General features: G+C 36.3%; 1 protein-coding gene across 2 annotated transcripts in view; it reads left to right on the forward strand.

The window, feature by feature from the left end:
* The window catches only part of NME7 (NME/NM23 family member 7), a 154879-nt gene that overhangs the window by 18331 nt on the left and 115000 nt on the right, over positions 1-21548 (forward strand). For both annotated transcript variants that reach the window (XM_051998999.1, XM_051999000.1), the window contains exons 2-3: positions 17520-17627; positions 18900-19066. In XM_051998999.1, coding sequence (XP_051854959.1) covers positions 17520-17627; positions 18900-19066 — 275 coding nt within the window. The remainder of the gene's footprint in view (positions 1-17519; positions 17628-18899; positions 19067-21548) is intronic.

Raw genomic sequence — 21548 nt, forward strand, 5'->3', positions numbered from 1 at the left:
TATTTTAGACTCTTTCTGAAAGAAAAAAATATTACCTAAATGAGTTTTTTAAAACAACAAATAACTTTTTTCTCTTTCATTAAACCAAGAAATTAATAAATTGATTCATTCTGGAAACGTTTATTAAATGTTTCCTCTGAGGTTCCATCTCTGAGCTTCTAGGGTATTGGATTATCATTAGGAAAACTTTGATTCTAGGACCAATTCAACCACTAACTAACTCCGCTACTATTTTCTTTTCAACTTTTTACACCTAATTTCTTCTCGAGGTACTAGAGTAGACCTGGGAGATTTAAAACAAAAGTGAGATGATTCTTGTTCTTTGGGGCTACTTGTAATTCCTGGAATAGATTATTTAAGACTGCTCAGTTATCTGCTTCAGATTCTGAAAGACAACATTATAAATTCTTTGGGAATTGAGTATAAGGGAAATATCCTACACCAGGAAAGTTTCATAGTTTTTGAAAATTAGTTTTTAACTTACACTTTGTTAAATCAGTATTACTAAATTTTGTGTTTTTTTAAGTTACTATGTGTATATTTCTTTTTTTTTTGCTGAGGCAATTGGGGTTAAGTGACTTGCCCGGGATCACAAAGCTAGGTAGTGTTAAGTGTCTGAGGACAGATTTGAACTCAGGTTCTCTTGACTTCAGGGCTGGTGTTCTATCCACTGCACTACCTAGCTCCCCCCCTTTAAGTTAGTATTTTAAAAAGAATGACAAGTGAGAAAATGTCAGTTTTATTTCTCAAAGAGAAGTTTATAAGTGTGGGGTAAGCATTTGTGGCTCCTCCCTTCTCCCCCACCCAATGATGCCATAAGGACCTGGGTTGGTGGCAATGCTAGACTGTAAGGAACAAATTGTGCCTTTGGGGTAGGATAGAGCTGTGAAAAGATAACTATATAAATGTTAATCATATTTCAGTTGAATAAATTTATGAGGCCTGGGTGAGGAACAGATTGCTGTGCCAGGCAAAGGCCAACAAGAATCCTGTCCCAGATGGTGAAATTTTACACATGTGAAGAGGAACAAACAGGCTTCGGTCACTGGGCCTCTAGGAAGCCCACGTGCAGAAGTGTAGACAGAGTCCCCAAGGAACTGTACTACTTTGACTTTGAAGTAATTCCTTTTCCTTTACACTTCACTGGTGCTCTCAGTTTTTACTTTCCCCTTCAAGTTGGCAAGGTGGGTGGGGCAGTGGATTAAGGTCTGGCTCCCTGTGTAACCACAGGTGAGTCCTCTCACCTCTGTCTGCCTCAGTCTCCTCATCTGTAAAATGGAAATAATGGCAGCACCTCCCCCCCAGGATTGTTGTGAGGATCAAATGAGGGAACATTTGTAAGGCTAACTAGCCTTACTCTACATAAATATCAACTATTATTATTATGAATTGAATCTAATAGTGGTGTGGAGATATGTATGTATGCTCCTGAACTGAAGTCCTAGGAAAAATGTATAGAAGAAGGGCTAGGGGCTTCGTTCGTTCCCTGTTGGATCATGTCTGCCACAGTGCAGTGTAAACGACTTTAGTATTGCCTCACAGGAAGTTAAAAAATCAAACAGATATAAATCATGGAATGTGCAATACCCTTATGAATGTTTCTTCATTGTCTCCTTGGGTAAATTATATGCTTTTTTTTTGAGTGGAAAAGTACTGTTTTAAAATGTAAGAGTAAAGTTATTTTTAGCATTAATTTAGATCTTAAGGAATAGATGAACTTGATTAAGATTATTGATAGAACTCAACTTTATCTCATTTTTTTCCTCAATGTAATTTACTTATCTAAACTATGTCAGTATAATAATGTGTAGTTGACATTTATTGATCACAGTCCCCAGATGAAGACAAGGTTAGCTTTAACTGCTTTCCAGCTGTTTGTATAGGGGATTTATGATAGAGCAATAGCTCTCTGAGGACAGTCTGTACAGGTGAAAAACTAGTTTTGGCTGAGTCACAGCAAAGTTAATATTTGACACAATTCAAATGAAAAGGAATTTTTGGTTTTTGACAAAAAAAAAATCCCCACATTATAGGAAAACTGTTTGGTATATTGTCAGTACAAAAACAATCGGTTCTACATAATCCTCTCTTTCCTTTTGGCTTGTTCTGCTCATCTTAGCAGTGATGGAGAAATTTCAGTAGTTATTTGCTTGCTGTATTGGATAATAAATGTTTCCCTTGTATTCTCAGAATGCTCAAGGTCATGTGAAATGAATTCTTTGGAACTTTTAATAGACTGCCTTTTTTTTTTTTTAAACCACTTCTCACTGGCAGCTTCTGGTTTAAGAGTACAGGTATGTGGAATTCATGCTTTGAGATACTGTTTGATAGCATTTAAAGGGGATTTTGGTATTTCTTTGATCCTTTCAGTCATGTCAAACGCTTTGTGACCTCTTTGGGGTTTTCTTGGCAAGTAGTTTGCCATTTTCTTCTCCAGCTCATTTTGCAGACAAGGAAACTGAGACAGACTGGGCAAAAGAACTTGCCCAAGGAGGCTGGCTCTGAGCTCAGCCTTCCTGACCCCAGCCTCTACAATGACCGGCTCTTAAAGAATCTGGACCGGTGGGCTTCTCTGCAGTGACTATTTAACTTGTTGTGCCCTAGGATGTCTTCCCTCCCTCCCAAAGTGCCAGAGAATCACTCCAGTTTGGAACTGAAGGGCTTTGGCAAGTGGAGCCAGCCAAGAGAGTTGAGGCCTGCGGAGCCCCCTTTTGCCCCACCTCTCTAGAACGCTATGATTGGTCTGTGGCCGCTGCTCTGTGTGGAGGTACCCCTCGTGAGCCATCCCTATTATATGGGGCTTGGCCCCCCGGGAGCCTGGAACTCCCACTACTTATGCTGCCATGCCTGGGTGGCACCTCTAGTACTTCTGCTCTTGTCCCAGACCCCTGGGCGCTGTTGCGGGTCACCTGCTGTGGCCTGCCGCTGGACAACCTTGATGATTCTTTAAATTCCCCTCCATTTTTATTCTTGGGAAATGATGGTGTTTAGTGATTCCGTAACCATGGGCGTCTCCAGGAGAAGACTGGCACCAAAAAGGAGCGGGGCTTTCACACAGTCTTAAAATGGAAAGTTTTATAATTTGTCTCATTGAATTCCTGATGTCTATGACACATTCACTAACAGGCAATAATTGAAGCAATAGAATTTCCACAGTGTTTTTGTTGCTTTGGAGTATGGGCTCCTATAGATTACTCAACTCTAGTGCTGGAGAACAATGTAGTTCTACTTTAACATCAAATTTTCATTACATTTTGTAAAATTCACTTCCAGGACAGCTAGATGATATAGTAGATAGAGTACTGGAGGACCTAAGTTCAAATGCAGTCTCAGACATTTGACACTTACTAGCTGTGTGACCCTGACTGACTCATCAAAAATAGAAAAGAAAAAAAATTCATTTCCAGCCAAGGACTTTAATATAAATAATGTATGTAACCAAAGATGCAAAGAATCATAATTATTATCCTCTATCAGTGGAAATATTTATTATTCTCAGTCTTGAGTCTAGATGTACTATATACATCATTTATTATATAAGGCATACCCCAGTACACGCTAAAGTATATCTATAGTATATCAGGACAAAAGATTTAGAAAAGGAAAAATTTTCATCAAACTGATGGGCATCATGGTAGCAAACAGCTTCTCTCTCAATTTGCTTTACTTTTTATTTTAAGGAAACTTTGAAAGAAAACTTTTAAGGAAACTTTGAAGATACCTTATCTTGCATGGAATAAGTTCAATTTGCACTGGTTGAAATGCTTTTAATGACTATATGTATATATATATATATATATATATATATATATATATATATATATATATATATATATATATATATATATAATATATATATATATGCATTGCCTGGTAAATATATAATGATGATACTATTGTTTATGTACAAACTGTACTTTCACTCAACTTCAAAATTAGTCAAGAATATTTTTTTCCACTTAATGTTTAAATATATCTTATTGTGAGTAAAAGACGAGATTGTTTTCCTTAGAATGGAATTTTTTCCATTATATGAAAATAGTAGTTATTTCTTATTACTTACAATAACCATAGATATGGAGACAATCTAATGTTGATTACACTTTTTATGCTATTTAAATGTTTATTGATATTAAAACAGATTTTCAGAGGTAAGCATTATTTCAAACTAAAAATTATCCACCTCCCAACTCTCATTTAAAATAATTGTTGACAGTCACAGTAAATAGTTAAATCTTTGAATTATACAGTAAAAATTTACATTATCTGATATTTTTCATTATCTTAATGTCTTATGCCAACATTACTCTTGTTGCCATGTTACTGTTTTTGTTCAAGATGCCAATTTTTACTTTGCTCCTAGGAAAGTAAAGAAAATCAAAGAAAATGTTATTAGTTCATAGGGGATGCTGCAAGGAAGAAATTAGGTAGTGGGGTTTTTTTTAATGAGTATTTTGGGTAAATTTTGTTAAAATTTGTTCCTAAACTTCTCTGCCTAGAATTTATCCATCTCAGTGGCTACATCTGTAATCTTTCGGGTCATGATTTCTAGGTTTCCAAATCTTTAGCCCTTTCTTCTCATTCAAATTACAGTCTATATATCCAGCTGTGTAGTGCACATTTCCATTTGAATAACACCCTTCCCCAAACTCTTTTAAGTAGCCCCATCAGTTTCCTAGTCAATATCAATATTGGAATTATCAAGAATCAGATTGGGGGTTATGGGGAGAATGCTGAACTAGGGATCAGGGGGGCCTGAATTCTAATCCTAGTTCTTCTATTACACTGTGTGATTTTAGGTTAGCTAAGAACACAATTTCTTTTGAAGACAGAGAACAAGTATTTATTTTTTTAGGTGTCTACTATGTGTGCTAAACACTTTACAACTACTGTCTCATTTGATCCTCACAATAACCCTATTAGGTAGGTGCCATTATTATTTCTATTCATTTTACACTTTAAGATTAAGCAGCTTCTCTATCTGGTAAAGGCCTGAGGCTGGATTTGATTGAACTCATTCTTTTTGAATCCAGGCCCATGCTTTTTCCTAGCTACTTTATGCCTATTTGGACATTAATCTCTTATTAGCTCAACACCAAGAATTGTTTATTCTGCCTTGAAAAACTGTTGTCATTTCCTCTCTCTTCTTGTTGCCATAACCATAGTTCTGACTTTTATTACCTCATGCTTGGATTATACTAATCTCCCAATTGATTTTTTAGTCTTTCTTCACTCATTCCTACAGTTCTATTCATCTTTCTTAGACTCTACTTTCATGTCATCTCTCCTCAAGAATAATAGAGATTTTAGCAGGTTTGAACATTGGGCCAAATTTAATGGGATGAAATTTTAGAGATTTCCTTATCTATGAAATGAAAAAAATTGGGTTCAGTGATCTTGAAGAGGGTTTCATTGAGCTCTAATTCTACAATCCTGTGAAATTTAATATTGAGAAGTGTAAAGTTTATACTTGGGTTAAAAAAATTGACAAATAACCAAACAGGCATGGCTATCATATAAGATAATTTATAATTCTACATTACCAGAGGCATAGTATCCAGGATGAGGGAGTTCATGGTCCTAAAAATCTGGGATATTGGTCTAATTCAGTGTGGTCATTGATAAATTGAGAAGGACACTTAGGATTTGTGAAGAGCCTTTGAGAAAAATGATGCCCTAGAGAGCCTGAGTTCATGATGCTTGGGTTATTTAATCTGGGATTTGTGAAGAGCCTTTGAGAAAAATGATGCCCTAGAGAGCCTGAGTTCCGCTTGGGTTATTTAATCTGGAGAAAAATCTTATTGGGGGAAATAGCAATTCTCATAGAATGTCTGAAAATCTGCAGTATGGAAGATAGTTTAGGCCCCAGAAGGCAACACTACATACTTCGGGGAGTTGGGATGGCAGAAGGGCAAAAATGCATGTTTAGAGTTCATGAAAGGAAGATTTTTGACAGTCAGAGCTGTCTACTTTGCTGTAAAGGAAATTTGTTCCAGTATGGGCTAGCCTAGGTCCATGAGATTCCATCACAATTTCAGCTTCTTTCATTCATCTGCTCAAAAGTCTCCAGTGACTTACCTTTTGTTACAATGCTGATGTCCAGACAGTAAAATTGGGTCCTGACCACTCAACGGAATTTTATTTCTCACTGTGGTGCAGTAGTTATTCTTTTGTCCATTTAGCATGGTTTCTCTTGTTTTGCCATGAGCATTCCAAGCTGATTATCTTCTCTATCCCCCCCTGTCTCCATTTATAACTCTGGCTAGAGAAATCTTACATGGCCCTCGGGGCTCATGTTGTCAAGTCCCTCCACCAAGCTTTGCCCTGGAACTCCAGCCCTTTTGATCCTGCTTTTCTCAGAATTCCTTTTGCACAGAAAAGGGGCTTAGAATATTAGAGCTTAATGATAATTTGGTTAAACACTTTTATTTTATAGATGAGGAGATCATTGGTGTTAAAAGGGTGTAAAAAAGTACTGTCATTGGCCGAGTTGTTCAGAGACCTGGGTGCTCAGGGCTATGTAGTGTCCTTTTGGAGGTCCCTGTTCGGGTACCAAAATGTGGTGTGTTTTCTGGAGTCCCCAAATTGGGGTACCAAAATAGACCATATGGACTAGCTCTCTGGGGGATCTTGGGACCAGCCTTGGTCTTAGTGGAGAAGTAAAGAAGGCAGGAGACTCAGGAGGATGGCCAAAGATGGAGTGTCCTCCCAGCCCTTAAATACCTCAATATGATTACATCATTACAGCACACTAAACATGTCCCAACATTATATCATCACATCACACTGAGCAAGTGCAGCACCCAGCTATTGATATGTAAAAGCCTCTTACTGCAAAAAGTATCCCTTGCTTCAAGTAGAACACAGGTGGTCATGCCCTCCCTGACTTCTCAGAAAAGGGAGAGTACCAAAGGGAGGTGGGGAGCCTAACCAGACATTATCAGCCGGTTCCCTCTGGGCTGAAGGGCTTTATTTATACCTTACCCAGAGTTCCTCCACTATCTCCCGCCCTCTACAATGCTATTTCCATAAAGCCAAGTTCCCCTCCCTCCAACTTTGTACTTCACTGCATACTTTTGCATTTTTTTTTTGCTGTTGTTTCATTTTTATCATAAGAATTTGCCCAGCTGATTTAGAAATTTCATGACAGTAGGTATTGTGACTTAGACTTTTTTTTTTTTTTTTTTTTTTTTTTTTTGGTATTTCCTGTACCAGGGATCATTCTGAGCTTGTAAATATTTGTGATCGTCACATCTTTTTTGGTTGACTTAATTAGTTGATTGGGTTAATTACCCCTAAATATATTTGAAGCTGAAGAGGTGTTACATTAAAATGCAAGGAATTTAAATTGGTTCAATCTCTAATATTTCTGGTTCTCAATCATTTTTGTGACATATACATTCTGGAGAAGCCTGTATATTCCTTCCCAGAATAATTTTTTTAAATGCAGAAGATAAAATATATATATAGCTTTGTGAAAGAAACCAATTATATCACAATACAGTTATCAAAAAAAGATCCCAGATTAACAACCTAGATTAACTTGATATAAAAATAAAAAGTCATAAGACTGAATGATATTTTACTGATAAACGGAAAGCATAATCAAATTTAGTGTATACTTCTATCTATATATGGAGACTTTTAATACTGAAAATAAAACAGGCAAGATCTATCAATTCCATTTTATGTATAATCATGTATCTGTATTTTATTGTATTATTGTTTTATTTTGTTATATTTTAAAATTCTTTGATATTTCTTACTTAAAAGAATGGCTTTAGCTCTAAATTGAGTCCAAAGCTCATGATAATAGAAAAAGATGAAGTTCATATGACTTATTACATGATTTTATTTGGAGTGAGCATATCTGAGAGTTACTAATTTGGAGAGCAGAGCTTGATTGAATAATGGGAGAGGGCAGAGATCCTGAGGAGTGGAGCAGGACCCTTTTGGAATTGAGCCTGTCTTGCTGCCCAGGGCACAGCAGGTGGTTGATGAGTGTGTGCCCCAGCCTCTGGAGGGAGGTAGTCTCCTCTTGACACAGTTGTTCTCCCAGAGTGTGCCAGGTTTCCCCAGCCGCTCGCCATGGTCCCCTGCTGCCTCTGGGTCCCGCTCAGCCTCAGGGGGCTTTTGCTCCCCAGGCTTCTGGCTTGGTGTTTCTCCTGCTCCCCTCTGGCTTCCCAAAGCACTGACTCAGCCTTTCTGTACCTTTTGATGCTATTGCAGGTCAGCCCTAGAAGAGAGGTGAGAGAGAGGGAAAGAACCTCCATCAGCTCTCTGTGTCCTGCGGGATATTCTGGACACTTTCTTGCATTCCCTCCAATTGTCTTCTACTCTGAGGGCCACAGTCCCCTCTTTGGAAACCTTGTTATCTCTGAGACACAGGGACAAAACATTGGTGCTAGATTTTTGCATGTGTGAAAAATGAGGAAAGAGCAGGGTTCTCAGCATATCCTGGGGTGCACCAAAACAAACAAAAAGATGCAAAACAAGTCAAGATAAAAAGCAACATTTCTTATTGTCCCAAGTTATTCCCTTTCTTTTAATGGATAGAAGGTGAATTACTAAGCTGTGCTGTGCTCTGATGCTGTGCATTCGAATCATATAGGTGATTTCAGACTTGTTGCTTAATTATTAAACAAATGCTCAGGAACTGCTAATTTATGTTGGCCAGCTGGAATGTAATTGCTTGTACACAAAGGACATGTTGCCTTCTTTGGTGGGGTTCATTTGTTTGGTTCCTGTCCAACCTTTTGTGGCCCCACTTAGGATTTATTTAGTAGAGGTACTGGAGGGGTTGGGCATTTCCTTCCCATTTGACAGATGAGGAAACTGAGACACAGAGGGTTAAGAGACTTGGCTAGGATCTCAGTCAGCAAGAGGTGGATTCCAGGCAAGGCCCTGTGCGCACTATGGTTCCCCCTTAAGGAATTTGGATTCCCTTCATATCCTGGTCCCAGCTGGCTGAAAGATAATGTCTTCTGAACTTTTTAGAAGTTGCTCTCCCAAATGCAACCTTCATTTTCTGGAGGTTTCTTGTAAAATGGGGAGAAGGACTTACTTAAAGTATCTGCTGATTTCAAGTCCAGTGAATAAGTATGAACCTCTAGTAAAGGAAGAAGATAAAAATTTGTTGCAAAAAAGTAAATACTTAGCTTGTTAATTAAATGGATAAGATTTGTAGGTAAAGCACAGAACACACAACTTTTAATATAAAGAAATATAAGATTTAAATTTATCAAAGAAAAAATATCCACAAGCAAAGAGGGACCTAGTTTCTATAATCCTATGTCTTTTATAAGACAACTGAGACAGTTCAGTGGATAAAGTGCCCAGCCTTTCAGGAAGAGCTGAATTCAAATCTGGCCTCAGACCCTTACTAACAGGCAAGGGCTTCACCCTGCCTGCCTCAGTTTCCTCATCTGTAAAATGAGCTAATGAATCTTGTGTTTCTGTCAAGAAAACTCTAAATAGAGTCCCAAACAGTTGGATATGACTGAAACAGCTGAACAACAGCAAAAGGTCAAGTGAGGGTTTTTTGTTTTTAAGGCTGGGGCAGATTTGGGAAGATTTTAAGGCAAAAGAAAAAAGAGTATGAGATAAAAGCTTATCTAGAGAATGCATGAAACTGAAGAGAGTCTTCTAGAGAAGCGTGGAGGGATTGGGGCTGAGGGTATGTGTAGGAAGCAAGGACTCTCATCCTGAGAGGTGATGGCTAGAGGTTGTGAATTGTGAAGGGGAAAAGAAAGGTTGAAGTGAATGATCTTGATCATTTTTAAAAGCGCAAGTTGAAATTTTCAGCAATGAGGATGGAGAGAGGAGGCATTATGGGAGTCTTGAAAAAAGAGATGGTATAGAGCAACAACCACCTTGATCAGTAGAATAGAGCAGTCTGAACCAGATTAAAATGTAATTGGGAAATACTTAAAAAAAAACACATTACAAATAACAAATAAATAAATAATAGACATAGAGCAAAATTAATAAAATCATAGTAAAAGACATAACCTTACATTTTAAAACCAAGTCAATGTGTGGCTCACAGAGATCCTTATGTATGGATTAGTAGATTGTGTCTGAGTCCGACTCCTGGAATAGAAAAGGAGTTAGGGAGGAAAAAAAGATTTGGTCTTCTGGGTGACAACCCAGGGATGTTTAGAAAACTTACAATGGATCCAGTCAGCTATCTGGCCACTTTTCCAAGGAGAGAGATGATGGGTGTAATCAGGTGTAAGTATACTTGAAACAAAGTTGATGAGATGATGATTCTCTAGTTCATATCTATACTTAGGACTTAGCATGGTGATGTAATTGTTCTCTAGTTCACACATATTCAGTAGGCTGTAATGATGTAATTGTACTAAGGTATATAAGGGCTGAGAGGGACTGGAAATGATTCCTTCCATCTTTGACCAGCCTCATGGTGGCTCTCCTGCCTTCATCACTTCTCCACTAAGGCCAAAGGCTCGGGCTGATCCCGAGGTCCTCCAGAAAGCCAGTCCGGATATTACAACCAGGCTTTGGGGTTGGCAAGGGGATGATAAAGATCTACAGCAGATAGCCTTCCTTCGGAAGGGGCTTGGTCTCAGCAGGATAGACACCATAAGAATGGACGAGAATAGAGTCCAAAGTCTTTATTGTCTTTTACACAGTCTGTGTCTGTCATAGTCTGACCTAGTCTCAGTCTGACTTCTGTCTGACTGCCTGTGCCCAGTTCTCATTCCAGCATGCTGAGTATGCTGTACTAGAAGTAGAGGACTATTACATCACCATGCTAAGTACTAAGCATATGTAAACTAGAGAACCATTGCCTCATTAATTCCCCTGAGTTAACTAACACCTTGTTGTAAGTATCCTTGTTTTAAGAAGAACATGGTGGGCCCTCCCTGACTTCTCAGGAAAGGTGAGAACACCAGAAGGAAAATGGGGAGCCAAACCAGAGATTGTTAGTAGGTTTCCTCTGGGCTGAGGGGTCTAAAACTTCCCCCAGAGTTCCCCCACTATCTGCGGCCCTCTACAGGGGGGAGCTGTCAGTTGCATTCAGCATTTCTCATGATGTGTGACATTGCCATTAGTAGGTTTGCCGCATATTACATTCTCCATAATAGTGTTTTTCACAACATAAATGATCAGAAGTATAGTTTAGCTGTGTCTCTTGTTTCATCTGCTTGCAACACAAAATAGGAAGGCTTTAATTCTAGTGCCTCTTGGTGGTTTGATGAATAAGACGCCATCGCTAGACTCGGGACATTCTCTCTGGCTATCCCGGATGGCCCTCTCCTCCCCTCTGACTCCTGAACTGCCTGGCTTCCTTTCAGCCACAGCTAAAAGCTCACCTTCTGTCGGAAGCCTTTGCTGATTTTCTTAATTCTAGTGTCTCCAAGCTTAATTATTTCCTATTTTTCCTATGTATAGTTTGCTTTGTATAGTTGTGTTTGTATTAGATTGTTAGCTCTTTGAGGACAGGAACTGTCTTTTGCCTTTTTGTATTCCCAGCACTTAGCACAGGGCCTGGCACATAGTTGATATTTAATAAATATTTATTGATTGATTGATTCCAGAGGTGCAGGGAATCATTGGAGTTTACTGAGTTTTTTTTTTTTTTTTTAAAGATGACATGGTTGGACTTGTACTTTAGGAAAATAATTTTGGTGGTTAAATGGAGTATAGATTGGACTGGGAAAGACTTGGGGCAGGCAAACCCACCAGCAGGTTTTCCTGACTTCAGGCTGGTGCTCTGTCCACTACACCAACGAGGACTTAATTGTTGTAAAAGTAAATGGAGCCAAGCAGCATGAGGGGACTGGTTGGTTGGAGGAGGTAATTTGGACTGGACACTTACAGGAATAGGAAAGGTATATGTTTATTCTCTAGCCATTGATTAGACCCACTCAAGGGGGATGTTTACTCCTTAACTATCGGTCAGAACTTGTCAAAAACAAAAAATGTAGATATAGTATAGGAAGCTCCTGCATCCTGTTTGCCAGAATCCAAGCTCTGTGCACCTGGATGAGTAGATAACCACATCCTGCTTATCACAACCCAAGCCCCCTGCACTTGTCCTGGCGGGCAACAGCAGCCTGTTTATCTGCCCTCTGCAATTAGCTACTAACAAAGGTCCTACTGGGGCCATTCTAATGAGGACCTGCATCAGAATGGTGGCAGTATCAGAGGAGACAATGGGGTACATACAGAGGTGGAAAGAATATTTTTGGATAGTAGGGAGTAGTCCAGCTATAGGTAGAAAAATTATTTATTCATTGATTAAAAGATTGCAATATTTAACATATATTGAATATTTTGAAATATGTTTTAATTAATTTCAGTTGATTGTGCAGCTTTAACCATGAAATATTAGGAAACATATGTCATGGCCAGTACTTCATGTCCAGAAATTTTCTTTCTCAGAATCATATTTAAATCCATCTACTCAGGATATTTCAAGAAGATTATCATATTACTTGTCTTAGACTATGTTTGATACCTATTAACTTTTTGAAAAATTAATGAAAATGTTTTCAGGATGAAAGGAAAAATCTGTATAATCTGTGCCTTTTTAAAGTTAACAATCACTGTGTATACTGTATAAATATACATATATACACATGCACATGTATATGTAAATATATATGCATATAAAATTTATACTATTGAAAAAGTGACTCATAGTTGAGATTGTCTGACTAGAGGTCCCTTTTAATATACTGTGTTTTAAAAGACACTACTTTCTTTTATTGCCATGATTTTTAGACAGGACTGGTATATTGGATGAAGCAAATTCAGAATCAAAGATGTGTACTGGGGAACCTTGAAGATCAATTGGAGAAGAGTTCTCTGAAATCCTTAAAATATGTTATAAAATTATAAAACCGTTTGATGAAGAAAATTAGAGTAATTATTTGATGAAGAAAAATAAAAACCCTTGTTTCAAAATTTTTTTATCAGTGAAATAGTATGTGTAAGGCATACCATCTACCTAAAGGCTGGTTGTTTCCCATAGAGACACTGTCTGCAGTTGTTAGTCTTCTTAATAAGTGTGTTGTGCCTATGTAGGGTATCTGTCTATAATAGTCATCAGATTATCATCAGGCAGGTAAAATAGCTATATGAATATTCAGCACTACCTCTGTAAAATGGGAATAATATCATTTGCACAAACTATTTCATAGGTTCATTGTAGGAAAAGTAGTATAACACCCTATATAAATGTGAATTATTGTTTTCTCTTTAGTGTTGTGGAAACAAACTGAATCAAGATAGAAAGATTTAAAATTCCTATGCATAATTGATTGAGCTACACTTTTGAATGACTCCAGTCACAACTTAAGTTGTAAAGCAGTGAAAATGATTTAATGGAAAGATGATTGGGTTAGGAGGCAGCATACTTGAATTTTGTTTTGGCTTCCCAGTGTGTAGCTGAGGGAGCCAGAAGAGTGAGTTTCTTCTCTTAACTCCTTCATATGTGAAATGAGAAGAATGTATTAATATTGACAAGCTCTACAATAAGTGAAATATAATTTTACTCGGCAAATCCATTTTGAAATCCTTCCAAAACAAATTTCTCCCCAGGCTGTTTGCTCAGGATTCTGGTTTGAGGACTTACAGAGCAGCTGATACATCTAGAAACTTCTAGACTTTGTAGAATTTTGTTTGAAACCCCCTGCAGATATTTTCATCTAGTTTCTATTCAAATTAAAAGGAGCTCACCATCCTTGCCTCCCAGATATGCCCAGGTACTCCAAACTGGCTTCCCACAGCATCCCTCTGATCTTTTTCACTGACAGAATAGCCAGACCTCAATTCCTGCCTCTCTCTTCTTCCAGAATCTTTCTTCTTTGTTTGTTTCCCTTTTATTCTTCAAAACTGCACTAAAGAAAAAAAATATGGCACACCCCTACTGAGTATCACACCCATGACTTACCTTCCAATCTGAAGCCAAATTGATCATACTTAAAAGCTTGGCAACCACATTGTCAGGATCTTCTTACTTCCCTTTAGAATGGACTCTTTGTATAAAAGTTCTTTTTGTATTTAATGAAGGTGACTCATTTTACCTTTGTGGATTTTGTGGTGTTTTTAGGAATTTACTGTTTGGCTTTGTTGATAGAAACTTTCTGACACAGATTGTTCTTTGAAAGATCTTGGTAGTTGTATAATTCCATTGGTTTGATGCTTCTTGAATATTCTTTTCTTTTTAGGCCTAGCTTTCTGTTGATGCTTAAAACACGTTTCTTGAGGAAAATGAGATAATAAAATAATTTTTTTTTCTAATGAACATTTAGAAACTAATTTTGAACATGACTCTTTTTATCCCCAAAGAAAGGGTTTAAATGTTCTGTCTTTTGTCCCTTAGTTTCTTTGTATGAATGGTCATCTGTGAGTGGTATATTACTCCTTCCTCCTCACTTGGATATATGCATATGTATGTTTGTGTATGTATTCCCTCCCCCCACATACCCTATGTTTATATATGTATACTATTTATGTATACACATTTATATATATAAATACAAAGACATATATATAAATAAATATAAAAATGTATATATGTATGTGTGAATATATATACAAATATATATATGAGTGAGGTATAAAAAGTTAACTAGCCATAATTTCTGAATAATTAATCATTTTATTAATTATGACTAGCAAATAATTAATAAAAAGATGATTATTTGGCTGTTTTTTATAAGCCAAAGATGGATCACAGTGGCCTATTAACACTTACATGTCCTTGGAAGGGTGAATGTCTCCTCTCCCCATGTTAATTAACGTGATTAACAGTTAATGAGAAGAATGGATATTATAATGAGATGTGGACCCATTCTTATGAGGGTCTGGGGGATATGCTTTGATTATGTCAGTCTTACTCCCAGACCACCCTCAGACCCAAGCAATCTAGACAAAGGATCTACCTCTACTGAAATCTGATTAGAACATACTGGGCTTCCCCAGTTGAATGGAGTCTGAACAAGATGCAGTAGAATGTTAAATCCAATATATTGCTAGATCAATTCTTCATAGACTGATTTGGTTGAGTAGAGAATGAAGAAATAGGAAAGGAAAACATCCTGGATCTCCTCAATAGTAATTGGTTGTTAATATAAGAGAAAAATAATCATTTCTCTCAAATGTATATTCTATTGATGATTTTTATATACAAATTTATATACATATATACAAATATGGGTGTATATATACATATACCTATGCCTATATACAACATTGATTTATCTTGTAGAATTTGTGGCTTCCTTTAAAAAATTGCTCAGTGGCTATCTTCCATGGGAAATCTTTCCCAATTTCATAGCATTACAAAGTCTGATAAAATAAATATGACCAACTGGGAGATACCAGACTTTCAAGTAACATGCTGTCAGCATCAAATTATGAAAAAGAAACTCCTTAGCACTGCTGGAGCTTTTTAAAAAGGTGGGTGATGTTAAATGTGTTAGAAGAAAAAGTATGGTAGATTAGCGTACAACCATACTGTAGCTTGCAGCCACATAATAGATCTTCAGATTTTGTCTTAATACTAAAAAACAATACAAAACAAAAACCCAACATAAGTTTTTATTCATTAAAATGCAAATCCTAATCAACTGCAAATCATCATTTTAGATTGTATTTGGGGTAGAGAAAAGAAGAAGAGAATCATCTAAAGCATTCAAAATAAAGAATTTATATGAGTTTTGAAAGTCATTAGAGGGAATGAGTGATAAATGCTCTTTGTCCTTCCCAAAGAAATGGAAAAGCTTGGAAGTAAAATGGGAGGCTAGGACCTTGCATTTTTTTCCATCTTAGCCGAGCATCTCCAGACTAATTCTTGACCATGAATGAAGCTTCATTTGAGCCTCTCTAGTGTTTTTGCTCCCATATCAGTGTCATCTTTTCTGCTATCTCTCTTGATGGCTGGAAGTTTTGCACATTTTCTTTGAATTTCCTTGGATATTCCTTGTACCCTAGGTGTAGCGTAGAGGTGAAAGTACATGATCATGCATGTATTGCTGCTACTGGTGGAAAAGAAGAATGGATGTTCTCAGATAGGTTTAGGGAACATTCTGAGGGTGTTCAAGTTGGACTTGTAAGATATACCCAGAGATTCAAGTGCTTCCATGAACTTCTGTGGCTGTGAAACTCCTCTAGGAGTGAGAATATCCTTCCATGTGGCAGAACTTCTCCTCCATATGAGTCTTGTCTCCTTAGCATCTTTTCCCTTACATTGAGCCAAAATCTCTTCTTATTTTATCACTTTCTCTTACTGGTCCTAGTTCTGTCTTCTGGGACCAAGTAGAATAATCTCTCTTACATGGGATTTTCCAGTACTCTAATTCAGCTATGATTTCCTAGATACAAGCATTCTCTTCAGCAGTGCATATTGCAGCCCATCTGTAAGAAACAGTACTGTAGTTATGTGTGTCCTCCCACATTGTGTCCAAGGAGATCCACTCAGCATACAGGGGTGAGGTTGGCATAGGGGTTAGGGAGTTTCCTGTTGAGTTCTTGGCATTTGATGATTGCCATTGGGACATGGATGTAAGTTATCATTTAACTTTCACTTGATGAATGCCTTGAGTGATTGCCTGGTCAAAGTGGTAACTCTTAAAAGACATTCGAAGACAGTGATCATGTTTCCAATAATAGCTATAATAATAGCTGGCATTTATATAGCACTTAAGGTTTCCCAAACAATTTAATATTATTTCATTTTATATTCACAACAACCCTGAGATAACAGTTGCTGGGACAGAAAGAGGTTAATTGACTTGTCCAGGGTCACACAGCTGATGTGTAGATGAAGCATCAGATAGGGTCTTCTGATTTCTGCTCCAGATCCATCCATCCATCCATCCTGATTTTTCTCTTCTCTGTGTACACACAGAGAGAATCCATATTAAATATGGTATGATAGTGACATAGAGGAAAATAATTGTGCATGTGTTCTTAATATAAATTTTTGTTTTTAAATAATTCATTTTAAATTCTTAGTTTCAAATTATCCCTCTCTCCTTACTATTAATTTTCTATAAAATCCATGACACTTGAATAATTTTTTAACCACATATATACACACTTACATGTGTATGTGTGTGATCTAAGCTTAGAGGGCGAGGTAATTTAGCCTTTCATATTCTACCTACCCTGAGTGTTGTCCTTTCATGTATGGGTATATATACACACACACAAATATATATATATATACATATATACACACACACACACACATACACATTTATATATCTACCAGAGACTCATAGATCTGCAAAGGCTGAAAGGTTGGTCTCAGGCTTAGGGCCCACCTGTAGGTGAAGTGCCATAATCACACACACACACACACACACACACACACACACACACACACACACAATTTGCTTTCTTCCAAGGAGAAAAAGACCATCTCCAACTAGAGTTTTGTGTTTTGAAAACATTTTCTACTTGATTGTGCTCCATATGATATAATAAATAATAGCATCTTTCAGGGTGAGTATTAAAATTCTTAAATCATTCTTTTTCAGAATGTTGCTGAACGATACGTTTTTGTGGTAGAATGGTATGATCCAAATGCTTCACTTCTGCGACGTTATGACCTTTTATATTACCCTGTGGATGGATCTGTTGAAATGGTAAATGTTTCTATTCTTTGTTCATAGTAAAATAGAACAATTTTTATTTTATACATTAATCTATTAACATTTCTACAAAATGAAAATTACATATAAAAACCTCTTAGTTTTACAGTGTAAACAAAATCAAGTTTTATAAAAGTAAGCATACAGGAATATAATGTTGCCTAACATCTTCATTTCTTAATAATATCCTCAATTTATGATAAAAATGAAAGCTAACAAAGTGTTTTACATAATGAACTTCATTTGATCCTCACCCTATAGAGTAGGTATTTCTATTATTATCCCTATATTTATATGTGAGGCAAATGAATACAAAGGGTAATCTAGTCAGTAAGTCAATAAGCCAGTGGTTCTCAAACTCTTATCCTCAGTATCTTTATGGTATTAACAACTATTGAGAATATGTCCAAAGAGTTTTTGTTTATATGGGTTACATAATAGATATTTATCATAAACAGGAAAAAAAAACTAATTTTGAATTTGTAGACCCTCTGAAACGATTTCAGAGACCCTCTAGGATTCACTGTACCACACTTTGAGGACCACTGCATAAGCATTTATTAAACGTTTCCCAGGCACTGTGCTAAATTGAGGATACAAAGGAAGTGAAAAGCCATGATTTGCCCAGGTGCATACAGCTAAGGCAGGATTTGAATTCAGGTTTTCCTCACTTAGAGTCCAGATACTCTGCGGTTTCTAACCAAATCCTTCTAACATCACAAATATGTCAGAATTTCTACACATTAAATTCTTGAAGTTTCCTTTGGCTGATTCCCCATTTATAACATTGGTCCAAGAGAACTAATTGCCCCTATGGTTTTTTTTTTTGGGGGGGTTTGTTTTTTGTTTTTGTTTTTTACTTAAAGTCATATTTTCAAAAAATTGGTTAATGATATAATGTAAGTGTGTGTGTGTGTGTGTAGACAGGGAGGCTACATCTATATTAAACAACAACCACAAAAGAGTTTTATTATGTTAAAAATAATTAAACAATTGAATATCATTAAAAGGTTGAATTAACCACAAAAATTTTTTTCTACAAGAAACATTTCAATATTGTTGAAAAGTTTCTGCTTTTAAAAAATAAAATAGAAGAACATTTCACTTAAAAATTATGCTTCAAAATGGGCCAATAACATATTCTATCTGGATTTTATAATTTAAGCAAAAATATATAGCCTTTCTCAGAGAAAACAATTAAAGATTTAATTGCCAAGTTATATGACATTATGCAATTTGCTAACTAAAATTTTTTTTTCATCACAGCATGATTTAAAGAATCATCGTGTCTTTCTGAAGCGAACTCCATATGAGAGTGTGCATCTACAAGATTTGTTCATTGGTAATAGAGTGACTATTTTTTCCCGACAACTGCATCTGATTGACTATGGAGATCAATACACAGCCCGCCAATTGTGCAATAGAAAAGAAAAGTAAGAAAATAACTGTGTTTCTTTGTAATTCTTAAAACCCCTCTAAGAACCTGGGAATTTGGTTTTTATTTCTCCTAATTTTGTTTGGTATTTCTGAATTATAGTGATCAATACCTTCCAGGGGCAACTTTTATGATTTAGAACTGAAAAGTACCTTGGAGATAATTAATCCAATTTCATTGTTCATATGGGGATTCTGAGGGCTAAAGTAATGGAGACTCTCAGTTACTTTTCATCATCCTAACCCTCTTGATTGTAGCCATGCTTGACTAATGCTTAGGCAGAAAAGTCCTTGTTTTCTATGTTCTTCTACATTTTCTAATGAAAAATAAATAACATATTTAGGGTATTTCTTTTTCAGAACATTGCAGGTGTTAATGCTCATTGCTGATTATTTATGGGTACCATTGTTTTGATGTTTTTCCAAAAGGATTATTTTCAGATTTTTTCCAAGTCCTCAGCTCATCCTCTACCCTGTTCTGGTTCCTTAATGCCGCAACATAATGACCTTGGGAATAATTTCATTGAAAATAAGCCGTTTATCCAGAGTGATTACCTTAGGTTTTCTATATAAGTTTTCCACATCTTATGTAGTCAATAAATATTACTGGCTAAATAAAGAAAAATAATTTTAAAAATTAAAAAAAGACTATATGAAGACATTGAAAGACATGATTATCAATAAAAATGCAAGCAGCTCACATGTTGGTGAAGGATTTCCCAAGAGGACAGATAATTTTGCCAACCCTTGTCATTGAGGGCCATTCTGGTGTGATCATGGAACAATTGCAGAGGAGCTCCAATTTTGATATCTTCTCTTTTATCTTCTCCTCCGTAAATTCTGTTGCATCAATTGTGTCTTGATGAATTTTGTTTTTTTTTTAAATAATTTCAAAGAGTCAGATTTGAAGTTTGGACATATAGATAGTAGGGAAACTTGAGTTTGCCTGTACCATGGCTTTTGAAGAAGTGTCCAAGGTTTTTTGATAGATATAAATGTCATAATACGTCAAGCTTTAAAGAATTTTGGCACTTAAGTAGTCAACCCATAGCTGAAAAGGAATTCTTGCTACAACATAATTGATAATTGTTATATTGCCTTTATGTGGAGACATCTAATTATTAGGAAATTTTCCATTATTTTGAACCTAAATTTTCTCTTTATATTTTTGCATACAACAGCCTTTTATATGTTTGAAAATAGCTATCTACAAGTCTTCTATTTTACAGGCCAAACATCCTTACGTCTTTTAGTTGATTCTCACATGGCATGGACTTTCCCCATTCTAAGTGTCTTTCTCTGGAAGCTTGCCACCTAATCAATACCTTTCCTAAGCCCAGGTGCATCATCTTAAACACAATACACCTGATGTAATCTTCCCAAGGCAGAGTATAGCAGAGCTATTATCTCCTTATTCTTAGAAACTGCTATCTCTCCTAACATAGCCCGCATTACTTTTTTTTGGATGCCATATAGCTCTGTGAACTCACTGAGTTTGTAAGCTGTCTAGCTAATGAGCCCTTTTTCAGGCAAACTGTCATCTAACCAAGCATCTTTCAAATTCTATTTATCAAACTTTATATTTATCCCTATAAAATTCTATAGTATATTTAAATAAGTGGTTTTAATTTATCAAATCTTAGATCCTGACCTAGCCATTCACTGTGGTACCTCTCCTTCCCTGCTTTGGATCATTGGCAGGTTTGATTGGTATGACATTTATGCCTTTATCTAAATAGCACAGAGGGAAGCTCAGATCCCTGTAGAGCTCCATTGCAAACCTCCTTGCAACTTGTCAACAACCATTAATGACTACTCTTAGAATTTCTCATCTTATTCAGAAATTACCATCTGATGACAGAGAGTTTTTTATAATCCCTAGAGATTTAACAAGGGTTTAAAAGAATTAGGAAGTTTTTAATAGAAATAAAGAATAATTTAGTTTAGAGCTCTCAATTCAGAATTTAAAAAAAGGAAAAAAAGAAGACCAGGAAAAATTGAGCTCATAAAGGTATATCTCTACAATGAGATAGACATTTTTTAAGAGATAGACTACATATCTGGAGCATAAAAGATGGAGAAAGAAAATTTTCCACAAAAGAAATAAAAGGCAATAGTGTTAAAGGTGTACATGAATTTTCTAAAAATAAAAACATGACTCCATTCTACATCTGCTGCTCTGCCTGTTTTCAGCTCCATGGAACAAGATCCCATTGCCAGGTAATCCTCTTGTCTTGTCCAGTTTCCATAACAAACACTTTCTTGCAAGCATTAAAGATAACTGTTTTCAAATATGAGAGAAAAATAATAACAATAAATTTGAGTAATATAGAAGAGAGAATAATAATCTGAAAAGTAAAGATTCACAAGATAAAAATGAAAATAACATCCTCTAAACCTGGGCCTAATCATCAATGAAAGAAAATTTTTTTTATTTTCAACTTAAGAGAAGCATTTGAGGCATTCTCATAGTATACAAAG

Source organism: Antechinus flavipes, chromosome 4 (assembly GCF_016432865.1).
Source record: "Antechinus flavipes isolate AdamAnt ecotype Samford, QLD, Australia chromosome 4, AdamAnt_v2, whole genome shotgun sequence".
Lineage (NCBI taxonomy): Eukaryota > Metazoa > Chordata > Mammalia > Dasyuromorphia > Dasyuridae > Antechinus > Antechinus flavipes.